General features: G+C 40.2%; 1 protein-coding gene across 2 annotated transcripts in view; it reads right to left on the bottom strand.

Moving 5' to 3' along the window:
* tmx3b (thioredoxin related transmembrane protein 3b) overlaps positions 1–16,640 on the bottom strand; it is a 97,461-nt gene extending 80,821 nt beyond the window's left edge. For both annotated transcript variants that reach the window (XR_007424043.1, XM_022662389.2), the window contains exons 1-5: positions 16,558–16,640; positions 16,232–16,292; positions 12,592–12,631; positions 10,494–10,617; positions 2,796–2,841 (exon numbers count right to left, since the gene is read on the bottom strand). Coding sequence is in view for 1 of the 2 variants with exons in the window: in XM_022662389.2 (XP_022518110.1) it covers positions 2,796–2,841; positions 10,494–10,617; positions 12,592–12,631; positions 16,232–16,292; positions 16,558–16,591 (305 nt within the window). In the remaining variant the exon portion in view is untranslated. The remainder of the gene's footprint in view (positions 1–2,795; positions 2,842–10,493; positions 10,618–12,591; positions 12,632–16,231; positions 16,293–16,557) is intronic.
* Between the last annotated feature and the right edge of the window lie 232 nt (positions 16,641–16,872).

Below are 16,872 nucleotides of genomic sequence, written 5' to 3'. Positions count from 1 at the left end.
TTGTGTCTTGTGAACAAATGAGCTAATATTGTGCAACACTGCATGCAGCCTTCTGTATGAGAACCTTCATCACCCTAATCATCATCACATTCACTTCTGCAATAATACTATTAAAGTATTAGTATAATTTATAAGACTAATGTCCTTATAAATGTGACATATAATGTGACATTTACTGTCTATTTTATGTTGCTGTTTGATGAATGGGCGGGTGGAAGAAATTCTCAAATGCATTTTCACAACATATTCACCAACCTGTTTTTTTGCCTGATGAAAAAAAAACGAGGAGCTCTGTCTCTACAAGACTATTGTGTTTTTTGCTATCATTTTTTCTAATTATTTATGTATAGAGAAGAATAAGTGGCAAATTAAAAAGCAAACTCTACAGTGGAATAATGTAAATGCAATCCATAAAATGCATTGCTTTTCCTCACTAACACACAGAATAGGGTAATCTATCTAGTGTCATATGTAGTGATAGGACAAAACATAAAAAAAAAAACATTGAAAAAAATATTTTAAGAATACACTACTGCAACAAAATAAAAATGTACTTGTATTATTGCATATAATATGATATGGCATAGGGTATAGTATCATTCACAATATTCAAAAATGTTGGCAATATTATTGCGTAAGATTTCGAAAATGAAATGCAAAACCACTATTACATTATATTTCACTGCACTTGATCTTTTTATTGAAAAACAATTAACAAGAATTTACATTTTCAAAACCTAACAATGCAGTTGAGCTGATTGCATTTTAAGTGCAATTCTGACACAAATTCAGCGTTTGGTTTTGAAAATGTCAATTCTTGTTTATTGTTTTTCAATAAAAAGATCAAGTGCAGTGAAATATAATGTAATAGTGGTTTTGCATTTCATTTTGGCACATTTTCTGCGTGTTAGTGAGAAAAAGCAATGCATTTTGTTGATTGCATTTACATTTTCAACGGTAGTGTTTGCTTTTCAATTTGCCACTAATTCCTCTCCATACATAAATAATCACAAAAACATAATAAAGTTTGTGTTAGTGCTAAAAACACAATTCTCGTAGAGAAAGAGCTCTTCATTGTTTTACCAGGAAAAGTATCAGGTTTGTAAATAGGTTGTGAAAATGCATTTGAGATATTTTTCCACTCACCCGTTCATTAAAAAGCAACATAAAATAGACAGTAAATGCATTTGATGTTACATTAATAAGAACATTAGTCGTATTAATTATACTAATACTATAATAGTATTCTTGCAGAAGTGAATGTGATGATGATGATGATTATGGTGATGATGAATGAAATACCTTATTCAAGTTGAGTTTTGCTGTGTTACAGTTTAGAGCTGTTAGCGGCTTCTCTAGAAGGCTAGGCACAAACAAAATGAGTCCTAAGGATTTGAAAATAACATGGTTTCAAGTCCTGTTTAACATTTTATTTAATTTTCTTGTAAATGAGTAGATAGTGTTTAAGGTTTACTGTATATCTCTTCCATGTTCACTTATGTCAAAGTAAATACAACCTTCTATTCTTAGACACTTGAGTGAAGTTCTGTTAAACTACGTTGACGCCATGCTTGAAATGATTAATTACTGTACAAGCTTTTCACTAGAACCTCCACACCAAGCCTTGCCGACAACCTAACTGTAGTCCCACTGATGTAGCTGATGCAAGAAATCAGAAGCATAAGTCTTGTGTAGTTGCTTGAGTACAATTACATAACTTGTGCCACATTAACGACTCCTCTGCTAAGGTTACGACGGTACACAAACCCCTTCTGAGGAGATCTAATGAGGCTGAATAAGGCATCTCCATGAGAGTGCCTCTCTCCCAGAGGTTCAGCTATTAAAAAGGACCTCTGGCAACATTCCCACCACTGCCTCATCTCATGCAGCTACAAAGACAACATCACGCAATGTCTGCTTATTTTTCACGGCCCCTTACAAGACAACAAAGCCTAAAGCAGTGATTCAAAAACATAGTTCTGCGGCCTTGTCCTCTGTACAATTCTTTCATTGTGTTTTCCCCCACAAACACAGCTCCTAAAGGGTCTGACACTTAGCTGAGGAGTTCAGTATGTGTGATAATAAGGGCTGAAAATAATCTACAAATCAACATATTGAAAACCACTGGTAGAAAACATACAACAAATGAAAAACACTACAGTTTGCCCACCAGTAGAATAAGTAGTGCAGTTTTTTTTTTTTTTTTTCCCCAGAGGCCACAAGTAGTTTCAGAGGTTTCAGAGGTGCTTCCTCCCGTTTCTTCACCCTGCAGTCTCTTGAGAACCAGAGCTAGACTTTCATTAGGCCACACATCACATCTGGGATAAATTGCATCAACACCTCACTCCCCTGGTAGTATAACAGACCACGGGTAACTTGGGAATGGTCTCTTGAGATATCTCACTATAGCAGGGCCGTTCAGCTTGGCTAACACCCTATTTACAAACCTCACGCACTAAGCACAGCGAAAAGTCTTGGACAGAAGGCAACGGTAACCACAAGAGATTAATCAGATAGGTTGTTGGTGCTTAAAGGCTAATTTAGCTCTGCTACCTCCTAAGCTATATGAGACTGTAAAGCCAGTGAGTACACCTGCAGACTGTAAAGCAGCAGATGAGTAGCACAGCCCTATAATCAGTGCAACCATCTGTCCTACAGCTAAGGAAATGTCAAACCACAGACTGTCATACACACACACCTTTTCCGCTAAAATCTTTCCCAATTTTTTTTTTTTTTTTTTTACAGGTGAAAGCTTGAATGTGTGCAAAGATCTTGAATAGTTCAGAAATACTTACAGCTTTATTGTTGGATATCCCCGTACACCAAACTCTGATGCCATGCCTGTATAAAGAACACAAATATTTATATTGTATTATGATTAAGGAAACAATAATATAGGTAATTTCAGTATTTGTACACTATATATATCTATCTCTTGGTGCTAACACTAACACACACAAGTGCAATTCCAATTATTTAGTCCCCCCCTAAACTTTTTTTTTTTTTTTTCTAATCAAGTTTTTATTGAAAGTTTTGTAAATAACAGATGTAACAAACAGAGTGTAACACAAACTGACCATGTTTTCTTATCTTTTTAAATCCCATCCCACCCCACCCACATCTAACCAACTACATCCAGTCCCCCTAAACAATTCTAATATGTACAAACATAAATCACATCTACCTCGATTAGTTTTAGGCACAATCCTACAATGCACAATGATTTTCGTGTGCACATCTTCTTGTTAGGCTGGAGGGGTAGGTTATGGGAAGTGTTGGGGCTATACAGTGAGGAAAATTATTATTTGAACACCCTGCGACTTAGAAGATCTCCCACTTAGAAATCATAGAGGGGTCTGCAATTTTTTATCTTAGGTGCATGTCCACTGTGAGAGACATAATCTACATGGCCCTGGTCTTAATACTGGCACTTAATACAGTGCACTTGTCATGTCCCATGTGCAGAATTAAGTCCAATTAATCCAAAAAGTTCTATTTTGGTCTCATCTGACCACAGCCCTGCTTCCCATGACTCCTCTGGATCATCCAAATGGTCATGGGCAAACTTAAGACGGGCCTGGACGTGTGCTGATTTAAGCAGGGTGACCTTCCGTGCCATGCATGACTTTAAACTATGACATCTTAGTGTATTTTACCCACAGTAACCTTGGAAACAGTGGTGCCAGCTCTCTTCAGGTCATTGAGCAGCTCCTCCCTGGGCTGTAGTTCTTGGCTGATTCCTCACCTTTCTTAAGATCATTGATACGCCGTGAGGTGAGATCTGCCATGGAGCCCAAATCCAAGAGAGATGTTAAGCTTCTTCCATTTTCTAATAATTGCGCCAATAGTTGATCTTTTTTCACCAAGCTGCTTGGCAATTGCCCCGTAGCTCTCTCCAGCTTTGTGGAGGTCTACAATTTTGTCTCTGGTGTCTGTGGACAGCTCTTTGGTTGTTGCCATGTTAGTAGTTGGAATGTGAGTGGAGTGTTAGAGGTGGATTAACAGGTCTTTAAGGGCCAGAATTCTTGCTGATTGGCAGGTGTTCAAATACTTATTTGCAGCAGTAATACACAAATAAATACAAAAAAAAAAAAAAAAAAAAAAAACATATATTGGAATTTCTGGGTTTTTTTTTTTTTTTTTTTTTAGATTATGTCTCTCACAGTGGACATGCACCTAAGATGAAGACCTCTTCATGATTTATAAGTGGGAGAACTTGCATAGTTGCTGTATGTTTAATTACTTATTTCCCTCACTGTATATGACCCTTCAAGCTGAGATTTTTCATAAGCACACTTAAAACACTGGGCTATGAGAATCACCAGCTGAGCTACCAAGATAAGCAACCTAAGAAACCCACACATTTTTGTATTTTCCTTGTTAAAATTACAAAATTCACTGTATCATCACAGTTTAATGTATAGTTTTAATGTTTTTAATGTTTTCTTTATTAAACAGTAGTAGTACGTCTAACTATCTTGCTAACTTTCGCATTCCACCTTAAATAGTGCAATAGATGGCAGGGGCTGTAGCATTTAAGGTGGAGTGGAAAAATAAAAGAAAATAAAAGCTAACTGCAGCTCTCCATCAGAGAAGAATTAGGAAATTGACAATAATAATTAATTGCTGCACCATTAATGCCTCTCTCAAGACATACCATGCCCTGAAGTTAACTAGTTAACCACCAGCTAAGGTGAATTTAAGCACTTGTCTGCTATAGATATATCTGTATCGGGTGCTAGAAGAGTCTCAATTCTTCCTCTTGTAACTCTGTTTTTCACAGCATTCTCAATGCATCCTCCATTTAACTGTAAAAATCTAGTCTAGAACATGGTTTGACTGGCTTATAAAATAAAGTACACAAAGTTAAGTAAGGTAACTCTCAATCCTCAAGTTTTTACAGCATCAGAAATCTGCCTGGTATACAGGACTGGAGTTTACTCCACAGCACCTGCAGCTCCTGACATCGATAGCTTTAATCTTGTATGTGCTGTCTGAAATCCAGACTTCTCAGAGCTCACCTGGTTTGTAATCCCACCGAGAGCTGCAGGCTCCAGCTTTATGAGCTCTAAGTCTTCTCTCAGTCAATCTGAGACCGATCTGAAAGTTGTAATCTTCCACTTGCCCTTTTCGGCTGCTTTCCCTGATTAGTTACCTTGAGAGGATTGGCCACTTCAAATGGCAGGCACTGTGTGTTTTACAGACACGCTCATCACTCAAAAAATAGATTTAGCAGGGTTATCTAATATGGCTAAATAATAATGGTAATCTACACTGGAATTACACTGTTATGTGTTCTCAATTATAAAGTATTACATGTAAAACGCAGTGGAGAACATCTATCAGTGTATTTAACACACTAGAAAGTGCATTAAATAGGATACATGTAACAGTAGGGCTGGGCGATATGGCCCTAAAATAATATCACGATATTTCATGGTATTTACACGATACGGATACTCGAAATGACAAAACATTAAATAAAAATATATATATATTTTAAGAATACACTACTGTATGGGGTAAAATGATTACTCGAGTAAATCGAGTAACTCGATTAAAAAAAGCGATCGATTAATTTTCTGTGCCTCGAGGAATCGTTTAATTAACTTTAAAACGCAAAGCACGGAATTTAGCTTTTAATGTGAAAAAGCGCTTAGTGTTACGTCACTCATACACAGGAAGCAGGTGGAGAAGACGAAGGTTTTTGAAGCGGTGAGCAGGTAAATTTAACTTATAAAACAAATATATAAGATCAATGTAGCTTAATAACAGAACAGCAGTGCTGTGGAGTGCGGATTATTATAAATACTGTCTAATGTGTGTGTGGTTAGTTTATTACAACAGAGACAAGTTCTAGATTTAATACAGGCTTTATGTAATCAGTAAACACAGCGCTGTGGAGTTTATAAACAAGTACATGTTAAAGTTAGGCTGAGCTAAAGTTACTCTGGCCGGAATACACGGCCATGAACTTACTGCATTATGTTTTTTAGTCTTAGTTATGTCAATTATTTAGATCTGAGTAGTGCAAAACGTAAATAAACAAAAAAAAAAAAACATTTTTAATACTTTAGTTTTCACAATTATTCCATAGGTCCTGAAGTATTTCTGAAAACATCCCCTGTCCAAGAAGGAGAATACACTGACTTGGAGGGAAAAAAACGCAGCAAGCTTATTTAATCCATGTTTATGCCTTTGCTATTGATTAATGGCCTATATTTAATACTTACAAGCAATCCTAAATTGAAATAATTCAACTTAATTTCTTAAATTATTAATTATTAAATTATTTCTTGTGGTATTTATGTCTATTTCGTATTTTATGTTTTTCTATTTGTGGTGGCAATGTGAAAGTGTGTTGTGAATTTAAAAATTAAACCAATTGGTCATTCATTATTGAGTGAAATTACTTGATTAATCGAATCGATTTTTCAGTAGAGTACTCGACTACTAAAATAATCAATAGCTGCAGCCCTACACTACTGCAACAAAATGAAAATTTAAATGTTATTATTGCATACGATATGATATGGCACACCCCTAAATACAAGAATTTTATTCTGATTTGTAACAGAAGTCAATGATCCATAATGTCATGATACAAATAATGCACTCCAAATTTCATTTTGTTTCATTTTGTTGCAGTAGTGTATTCTTGAAATACATTTTCCAAGTGAGTGTTTTCTCATATCGCCAAGAGTATCGAACCCCTAGTGGGCAGTGTCCACTGATCACTGATAAGTCAAGTCAAAGTCAAAGTCAAAGTGGTTTTTATTGTCATTTCAGCTATATACAGAGTACACAGTGAAACGAAACAACGTTCCTCCAAGGACCATGGTGCACATAAACACAGTGTAGACAGAACAATAAGTGCAACAGTACAAAAGCGCAGACAGACAATACAACACAATACAGACAAAGAATAATAAATAACAAGACAGTGTGCAAATTTTGCAGTGTGCAAAAAAGACCAGGTGAGGTAGTAATTACTCTATTACACAGTGTGCAATAGAGTCCAGTGAGGTAGTAGGGCTTTTAGTGCTTTCCATTTTCTGGGGTAAGTGGGGTAAGAGTGTGTGTGCATGTACAGAAAGCCATCAGTTCAGTCTCTGCAGTTAAGGAGTCTGATGGCTTGGGGTAGAAGCTGTTGCAGAATCTGGTCGTGCTGGACCGGATGCTGCGGTACCTTCTTCCCGAAGGCAGGAGGGAGAACAGTTCGTGTGAGGGATGAGTGGGGTCATTCACAATGCTGGTTGCTTTGTGGATGCTGCGGGTGGTGTAAATGTCCGTGATGGAGGGGAGAGAGACGCCGATGATCCTCTCAGCTGTCCTCACAATACGCTGGAGGGTCTTGCGGTCAGAGACGGTGCAGGTCCCAAACCAGGCAGTAATGCAGCTGCTCAAGATGCTCTCAATGGTCCCTCTATAGAAGAGTGTGAGGATGGGTGGAGGGAGACGGGCCTTTCTCAGCTTCCGGAGGAAGTAGAGACGCTGCTGGGCTTTCTTGGCTGTAGAGCTGGTGTTCAGGGTCCAGGTGAGGTTATCTGCTAAGTGGACACCAAGGAACTTGGTGCTCTTAACAATCTCCACAGAGGACCCGTCGATGTTGAGTGGAGAGTGGGTGTGTTGTGCTCTCCTGAAGTCAACAACCATTTCCTTTGTCTTGTCCACATTCAGGTGAAGGTTGTTGACTGTACACCAGTCTGTCAGCCGCTGCACCTCCTCTCTGTATGCTGACTCGTCGCCTTTGGTGATAAAGCTGTTAGAACTGTGTTTTGCAGCACAGTCATGAGTCAGCAGGGTGAACAGCAGAGGACTCAGGACACTGCCCTGGGGGGCCCCCGTGTTCAGTGTGATGGTGCTGGAGGTGCTGCCCCCGAACCGGACTGACTGGGGTCTCCCCGTCAGAAAGTCCAGGATCCAGTTGCAGAGGGGGGTGTTGAGGCCGAGCGAGCTTAGCTTCCTGGTGAGGTTCTGTGGGATGATGGTGTTGAATGCTGAACTGAAGTCTATAAACAGCATTCTGACGTAAGTGTCCTTCTTCTCCAGGTGGGTGAGGGAGAGATGAAGGGTGGTGGTGATGGCATCGTCCGTGGAGCGATTGGGACGATACGCAAACTGCAGGGGGTCCAGTGAAGAGGGCAGTTGTGTCTTGAAGTTCCTCATGACTAGCCTCTCGAAGCACTTCATGATGATGGGTGTAAGTGCAACGGGACGGTAGTCATTGAGGCAGGACACTGTGGACTTCTTCGGCACGGGGACGATGGTGGTGGACTTGAGGCACGTTGGGACAGTGGCGCTGCACAGGGAGATGTTGAAGATGTCCGTGAGAACATCTGTCAGCTGGTCTGCGCACTCCCTGAGCACTCTGCCGGGGATGTTGTCTGGTCCTGCAGCTTTTTGTGGGTTGACTCTGCGCAGAGTGTTCCTCACATCCACTGCAGTCAGGCACAACACCTGCTCGTCCGGCTTGGGCATGGTCTTTCTCGCCATCGTGTTGTTTTGTGCCTCAAACCGTGCATAAAAGTTGTTTAGGGCATCAGGGAGGGAGGCATCACGTTCACAGGACGGTGGCATTGTCCTGTAGTTGGTGATTGCCTGGATGCCCTGCCACATGCGCCGCGCGTCACCCGTGTCCTTGAAGTGGCTGTGGATTCTCTGGGCGTGTGCGCGCTTTGCCACTCTGATAGCTCTTGACAGGTCGGCTCTCGCTTTCCTCAGGGCCACCTTGTCACCCACTCTGAAGGCGGAGTCGCGGGTCCTCAGCAGCGCACGTACCTCAGCAGTCATCCAAGGCTTCTGGTTTGGGCGTGTGGTGATGGTCTTGGAGACAGTGACATCATCAATACACTTGCTGATGTAGCCAGTGACTGATGCTGCATACTCCTCCAAATCAACAGAATCGCCTTCAGTAGCAGCCTCCCTAAACATGTCCCATGTAGTGCACTCAAAACAGTCCTTAAGGGCAGAGATGGAGCCTGCCGGCCAGGTTTTCACCTGCTTCTGAACTGGTCTGGAGCGTCTGATGAGTGGTGTGTATGTTGGAGTCAGCCACACACACATGTGATCCGAGAAAGCGAGGTGGGGGCGGGGCTCCGCGCGGTACGCGCTGGGGATGTTTGTGTAAACAAGATCTAACGCGCTCGCTCCTCTCGTTGCAAAGTTCACATGTTGGTGGAATTTAGGGAGCACTGACTTGAGATTTGCGTGGTTGAAATCTCCGGCGATAATAAACAGTCCGTCTGGGTGTTTGTCTTGCAGATCGCTGATAGTCCGATAGAGTTCACACAGAGCCTCTTTAGCATTAGCACCAATGCTAGTGCTGGGTGGAATGTAGACAGCAGCTATTAGCACGGCGGAGAACTCCCGTACTAAATAAAAAGGTCTGCACTTGACTATCAGGAACTCCACCAGCGGAGAGCAGTGTTTGGCGACAGTCACAGCGTTGTTACACCATTCCGTGTTGATGTAAACACACACGCCTCCACCGCGGGTCTTCCCGGATAGAGCCGCGCTTCTATCGGCTCTGAACGCGGTTAGCCCGGCTAGCTGAATGGCGCTGTCCGGAATGTTGTCGTTAAGCCACGATTCCACAAAAACCAAAACACAGCAGTCTCTGAACTCACGCTGGGTTGTTCGCTGGAGTCGGATGTAGTCCAGTTTATTGTCAAGGGAACAGACGTTTGCAAGAAAGAGCGATGGTATAGCCGGCCGGCTAGGACTAGCCTTTAGCCTCGCGCGGATCCCGGCTCTCTTTCTGCGCTTCCGCTTACGCTCGCACCGCTTGCGATGGCACTTCCGCTGGGCTCCGGCGTCAGGAAACAACGCAGGCTGGCGGCCTGGGTCTCTTAGCAGGCTAAGCTCAAGTAGCGTCTGCAGAACCTCGTCCGGTAGCATGTTTTCTGGCTGGTTTCTCCACTGTAGCAGGGTCTGGCGGTGGTAGAACATGTGCACGGGTGTTCCGATACACATATTTGCAGGAAATAAACGGAAAAAACGACAAATAGTAACACAAAAGCACCATTTAACGGACCCGGAGCGGCCGCTGCGTGTTAACGCGCCGCCATCTTGGGTAGACTAGAGAATGATAAAGGATAAAGAATGATAAAGAATGATAAAGGACTAGAGAATGAAGCAACACAAATTGTGTAGCAACAGATGAGCTTATGTCTCAGACAACATCTACAAGTTGGAACAGCTATGTAGAAGTGTCTAATAGAGTGGACAAAAACAAGGCGTTACTATTATTGATACAGATGATCAGTGTAGGTATTGATCATTTACATTCTTCTTGTAAGGCAGTAATAATTCATAAGCTACAGAAAAATACATATTTTCCCATATACTGATTTTTATTTAACATTTTTTAACACTCACAATTCATCACAACATGAACGCACGGTCATATTAGCCACCTCTATAACCAGAGAACATCAATCAGAGACTCCATCTAATTCAAAGAATTAGAAGAACTCTTAAACCAGACATACCAGAGTATGCAGTGGCGTCCATCTTGCCCACTCTGACCGGGGATCCAGAGTTCTTCAGCTCTGCTCCTACTTCAAACCAGATTGGCTCCAGCTTCTTGCAGTACCCACACCAGGGGGCATAGAACTACAAAACACAATACGAGGCTATTAAACACTTATTTTAAATTGATTTGCCACATCTGTCAACATCTGAAGTCCACTAGAAAGACAGGCTCACTTTGAGAAGCTGTGGGCAAATAACAGCTATGACTGTCACCTGTTAAGTATCTATTATCTAGAAAGCTTTATAATAAAGGGTGTAAAATGCAACTGAAGGTAGTTATTAAATTGTGATCGGCTGCAAACATATTCAGAAATGAAAGGCTACTACATAAACAAGACGCAGTACACACAAAAAGAGTAGAGGAGCCGCAGACACTGATAAGCATCAACATGCAAACCTTGCAAACCATGTAAACAGCTTCCTTTACAAAACAGCTGCTTATCTACGCAAATGCATGGTCCAATAGCAAAAATATCTCCATCCTAACTAAGGATGCACATATATGTGCATTCTGGGCTGCTATATTATACAATATTATCCAATCTCCATCATCACTGTAGTGTAAAAATCTCCTTTTTCATTTGCATCCATTAATTGTAGGCCTGTCACGATAATTGCATTACCAAATTATTGCACAATATGTGTATATGATCAATTTATTTTTGCTGACTTAAGCGGAAAGACTGCTAATGTGAATCAGTCAATTGTGTTAAAAACAGTGGTTACATTGTATGTAAGCCTTATCTAAGTTATTTAATCATATGTTAGTTATCAATGGAAATATATTAATATTCTTAATAAATAAATCCATAGCAGCTCAATAAACTTGCTTAAATAATTGACAAATAATTGCAAATAATTGCTTAATAGAATTTCACACAGCAATTTATTTACATTAGCTTGCATTTAAAGTGCTCTTATTCACGCTCACTGCAATTACATATTCTCAAAAGAGAGGTCACTAAATTCCCCAATCCAGAACACATACAGACAGTCACTTTAACATTAAATCAGTGATCTTAAAATTATAATAATATTGTTAATTGTTCGGACTATAAGATGCACTTAAAATCCTTAGAATTTTCCCAAAAATCGACAGCGCTGCTTATAATCCGGTGTGCCCTACATATAAACTCTCTTAGTCAGGTATTAAGAAGCAGTAAAGCCACTCCACTGAAGTACAGCGTTATTATGGTGAGTTTTCAGTGAAGTTTCTCCAGCACTAAGGCTGGGTGCAGCAGCAATAGCATTAGCTGCTAACGGCAGGGCTAGCACTTTCACAGTTCAGAAGGCAGTATATTGGACTCTAGTCTGCATGTTTGCCGTGTGAAAACAAGCTATGTGGGACAAACCCTTAGCTGATAGCACCCTGGCTTCAGGGTTCCAGTTTTTTTTGGCTAGCTAGTTTCACATTTGTGCTCCCAAGAAGTTCATTTACACACGCAAAATGTTAAAACTTGCTGGTTAATTTTTTTCACCTGGTATTTTTGCGCCCCCGACTTGTATTTCTGTGCCCTGGACTTTTGACATTGATGTGACGCCATAACAGGACCTCTACTTTTAACAATATTCACTCACTTTAATACAAAAACATTCAGGCCATTTTAAAGCCTGCTACTTTCTTCAGTCACACCTGTGTAAACAATGTGAATAAAGAGAGAGCCATCTGAGTGGAGGTTCCACGGGTATCACAGCCAAGCTTTTCACATTTGATCAGGGGAGCCCTCTAGCAACCATTCCTGGATAATATCAAGCGCCCACTAAAACCTGTTACTCGTCACTGGCGGACAGACAGCACAACCATAGGAGGATGCCAGCTGGCTGGACCCAGTTACACGAAGCCAGGACTTAAAACCCACTCACCCCACTAACCTCACCCCACCCCATCTGCCCTATACCAACAAAACCCATCTCTTCTGTTCCTGCATGCATGATTTCTCTTTCAGTAAAATCATTGGAGCACAGCTCCTCATTCTACTGGCTGGTACTTCCGCCTGGACTATTCTACGACGTGGAGCTGGTGACCGTGTGTGTGTAGGATAAGAAAACACTTACATCCACCAGCCAAACGTCATCCATTCTGTTGTCTTTGAACCTACACAAGAAAAAAAACAGAAGGGACACACAATAGTTAACTTTAGTCACAATTTTGACCTACATATAAAAATAAGCAGCATATTTAAAAATTATTATGTGGAATCACAATGATTGAATGATGTTGATATCTACAGTTTATTTGATCTGTGTGTTAAAAAAAAGTCCAGCAACTGATGAAAGAGTTGGGTGAGATATTCCAATTGAAAGGGTACAGTACAGTCTTTTGGTCCCATGTTCAGGTCAGCAGGTTCACAGCTAGTACCAACAAAAGCTTTAGGCACCTAAGCACACTATTTTAAGCCAATAATACACATTTTTTGCTTGTTATTATATCATAATAAGGAATGTACCTAAATGCATTGTCAGCTGACACCGAAAAAAAAATGAAACATTTTACCAAAGAGTAAATAACAAAGTTTTTTTTTGCACGTTTTCAAAAACTTTGCCACTTTCTTTTTTTTACCATTGAATGTGTGTAACAATATTGGTGAACTTAATGTATTTGTCTCCTGCTTGTCAAACAAACGTTAGTTCATTGTTCAGTATGAATTATTTGGCCCATTCACTTATTCAGCTGAATATGTATGGTTGCTAATATTCTATGCATTCCAAACAGGGAACAATGTAAGTCAAATTAATTCAGTAAACTGTAGAGATGTACGATAATTAAAAAAATCCATATCATATAACCCTTAATAAACAAGATCAAGATCAGGATCATCAGACTTATTTGGAAAAACTAAGCTTAGCTGTCCAGAATTCTCAACAAATAGTTATCAGACCTCATCACCCTTACATGCAGTTTTTATATTAATCACGATGTAAACATAAAAAAGTGTAAAATATGAAAATCACATAAGAGAGTTCTTTACAGGTTTCTGACAGAAGAAAAATTCTATCAACTGAGATTCCCTTTGTTATCTTCCATATGTAAAGATGGGCAATCCTGATTTTACCATTTTAAATAATTGCATTAAAACAGAAATTCAATGAATCAAATTCATCTGATTAACCTCCCTGTCCAATAACTAAAGTAGTAAGTCACTTCAGACACTATTACTTTATCCATTAATATCCATCCTTACAGACACTGCCTACAGAACTTACTGACACGTTACACATAGAATTTACCTAATATAGCTGCTTTACTTTATCAGTGGACTGAGACTTTATCTTACTTGCATTTCAAACAATACACAGACTACACATAATACTTAATAACTGTTTTGGTAATATGTATTATACTTTTATGTTTGTATTTCCTGTAGAGTTATTTACACACTGCATCTATCTATGCTTGTATCCATCTATCTATATATCAATCTATCTAGCTAAGTTTGCATCCATCTACCATCTATCTATATATCAATCTATCTAGCTAAGTTTGCATCCATCTACCTATCAATGTGTGTATCTATCTATCTTTCTATGCTTGTATCCATCTATCTATTCAAATCAATTCAATTTTCTATCTATCCATGAATCTATATCTACCTAACCTACATCTATCTATCTATCTATCTATCTATCTATCTATCTATCTATCTATCTATCTATCTATCTATCTATCTATCTATCTATCTATCTATCCTTGTATCCATTTATTTACATATCTATCTATGCTTGTATCCATTTATTTACATATCTATCTATGCTTGTATCCATCTATCTACAGTGAGTCCAAGAAGTATTTGATCCCTTGCTGATTTTCTTCGTTGGCCCACTAATAAAGACATGATCATTCTATACTTTTAATGGTAGATGTATTCTTACATGGAGAGACAGAATATTAAAAAGAAAATCCAGAAAATAAATCTAAGGAATATATATTAATTGATTTGTATTTCATGGAGTGAAATAAGTATTTGATCCCTTAGTATTCATTAGCAGTTCTGGCTTTTACAGACCAGTTTGACACTCCCAATCAACTTGTTACCTGACCTGAAGCCACCTGTTCTCACTAATCACTTGTGTGAAAAACACCTGTCCACAGAATCAGACAGATCACACAGATTTCAAGTCTCCAACATGAGTAAAACCAAAGAGCTGTCACAGGACCTCAGAGTCAGAATTGTTGACCTTCACAAAGCTGGAATGGGCTACAAAAAGATTAGTAAGGTGTTGGATGTGAAAGTAACAACTATTGGTGCAATTATCAGAAAGTTTAAAGAGTATAACATGACAATCAACAGACCTCGGCCCGGTGCTCCAAAGAAGATTTCGCCTCGTGGGGTGGCAATGATGCTGAGAACGGTCAGAAATCGTCCTGCAACCACTCGGCAGGAGTTAGCAAATGACCTGAAGGCAGCTGGGACCACAGTTTGCAAGGAAACAATTGGCAACACTTTGCGCAACAATGGATTCACATCCTGCAGTGCCCGAAAGGTACCCCTGCTGAAGAGAGCACATGTGGAGCCGCGCCTCAAGTATGCCAATGATCATTTGAAAGATGAACCAAGTTATTGGGAGAAGGTTTTGTGGTCAGACGAGACCAAAATTGAACTTTTTGGCCTCAACTCCACCCGCCATGTGTGGAGGAAGAAAAATGCTGCCTATGGCCCCAAGAACACTGTGCCCACAGTCAAGCATGGAGGTGGAAGCATAATGTTTTGGGGGTGTTTCTCTGCCAAGGGTACAGGGCTACTTCACCGCATCACTGGGAAGATGGATGGAGCCATGTACCGCACAATCCTGAGGGACAACCTCCTCCCCTCTGCCAGGGATCTGAAAATGGGCCGTGGTTGGGTCTTCCAACATGATAACGACCCTAAACATACAGCAAAGGCAACACAGGATTGGCTCAAGAAAAATCACATTAAGGTCATGGAGTGGCCCAGCCAGTCGCCAGACCTCAATCCGATCGAAAATCTATGGAGGGAGCTGAAGGTCAGAGTTGCCAAGCGACAGCCCACCAACCTTCATGATTTAGAGAGGATCTGCAAAGAAGAGTGGGCCAAAATTCCCCCTGGTGTGTGTGCTAAACTTGTGGTTAACTACAACAAACGTCTCACCGCTGTGCTTGCAAACAAAGGCTTTGCCACTAAGTATTGAGTGTGTTTGGCAAGAGGGATCAAATACTTATTTTCCTCATTGAAATACAAGTTTGCATCCATCTACCTATCAATGTGTGTATCTATCTATCTATCTATCTATGCTTGTATCCATCTATCTATTCAAATCAATTCAATTTTCTATCTATCCATGAATCTATATCTACCTAACCTACATCCATCTATCTATCTATCTATCTATCTATCTATCTATCTATCTATCTATCTATCTATGCTTGTATCCACCTATCTATTCAAATCAATTCAATTTTCTATCTAACCATGAATCTATATCTACCTAACCTACATCTATCCATCTATCTATCTATCTATCTATCTATCTATCTATCTATAGCATATGTTAAGTGTAAACCATTAAATTAATATGATTACAGTCTTCTGTTGGTAGGGAAATAAAGGAAATGGTCACAGACTGAGGAGGTACAGTCAGCACTGCTACATGTTCACTAGCTTTCAGCAGCTAGTCAACCACACAGAGCAGATCCCTGTAAAGCCCGATTATACAGTGTAAATAAACAAGCACTCACTTGTCATCTAGGTCCTCCACATAGGCAGAAACCGCCGAACATAAGAGAGCCGCTGTGAGAACTGTGGAGAGACAGGTGAGGTTATAAACAGTGAATGAAAGAGAGCGAGTCACACTGAAAGCAGCAGCTCCACACACAGCCCAGAGCCCAGCGCCGCCTCAGCCCGCTACAGCTAACCTGCTACAGCTCAGCTCACAGCCCGGTACTGCGGCTTACACCACCCTCCTGCTGTACAGTAAAGCTTTCTGACTGTGTGAGTGCAGCTGTTAATGAATAAAGAAGCCCGGCGGCCTATAAACACTGGAATACAGGAGAATATGCTTTACCTCCACAGGCTAACGCGCCTCCCGCTCCTGCCATCTTTTCCGAATGAGAGCAACGGCCAGGAAACGCGAGAAGTGACTGAAGAGTCACTGAGCATGCGCAGTAACGGACGCACTGATTTTGGTGATTCGTTAAAAAAAAAAAATAATAATAATGATAAATAAAAAAATAAATAAATGAGAAAACAATTGCTTTCTAAAAACTAATAATATCCCTTTCAGACCCTGCATCCATTACAATGAACATCATGTAACGTTATTGTCTTTATTTCTTTTATCAGAATAGACCAGAATATAAGTTACAATGAACCAGCCAAT

The sequence above is a fragment of the Astyanax mexicanus genome, chromosome 1 (genome assembly GCF_023375975.1).
Source record: "Astyanax mexicanus isolate ESR-SI-001 chromosome 1, AstMex3_surface, whole genome shotgun sequence".
NCBI lineage: Eukaryota > Metazoa > Chordata > Actinopteri > Characiformes > Acestrorhamphidae > Astyanax > Astyanax mexicanus.
The sequence above is the reverse complement of the archived record's forward strand: the minus strand, read 5'-3'. Positions and strand labels throughout refer to the sequence as shown.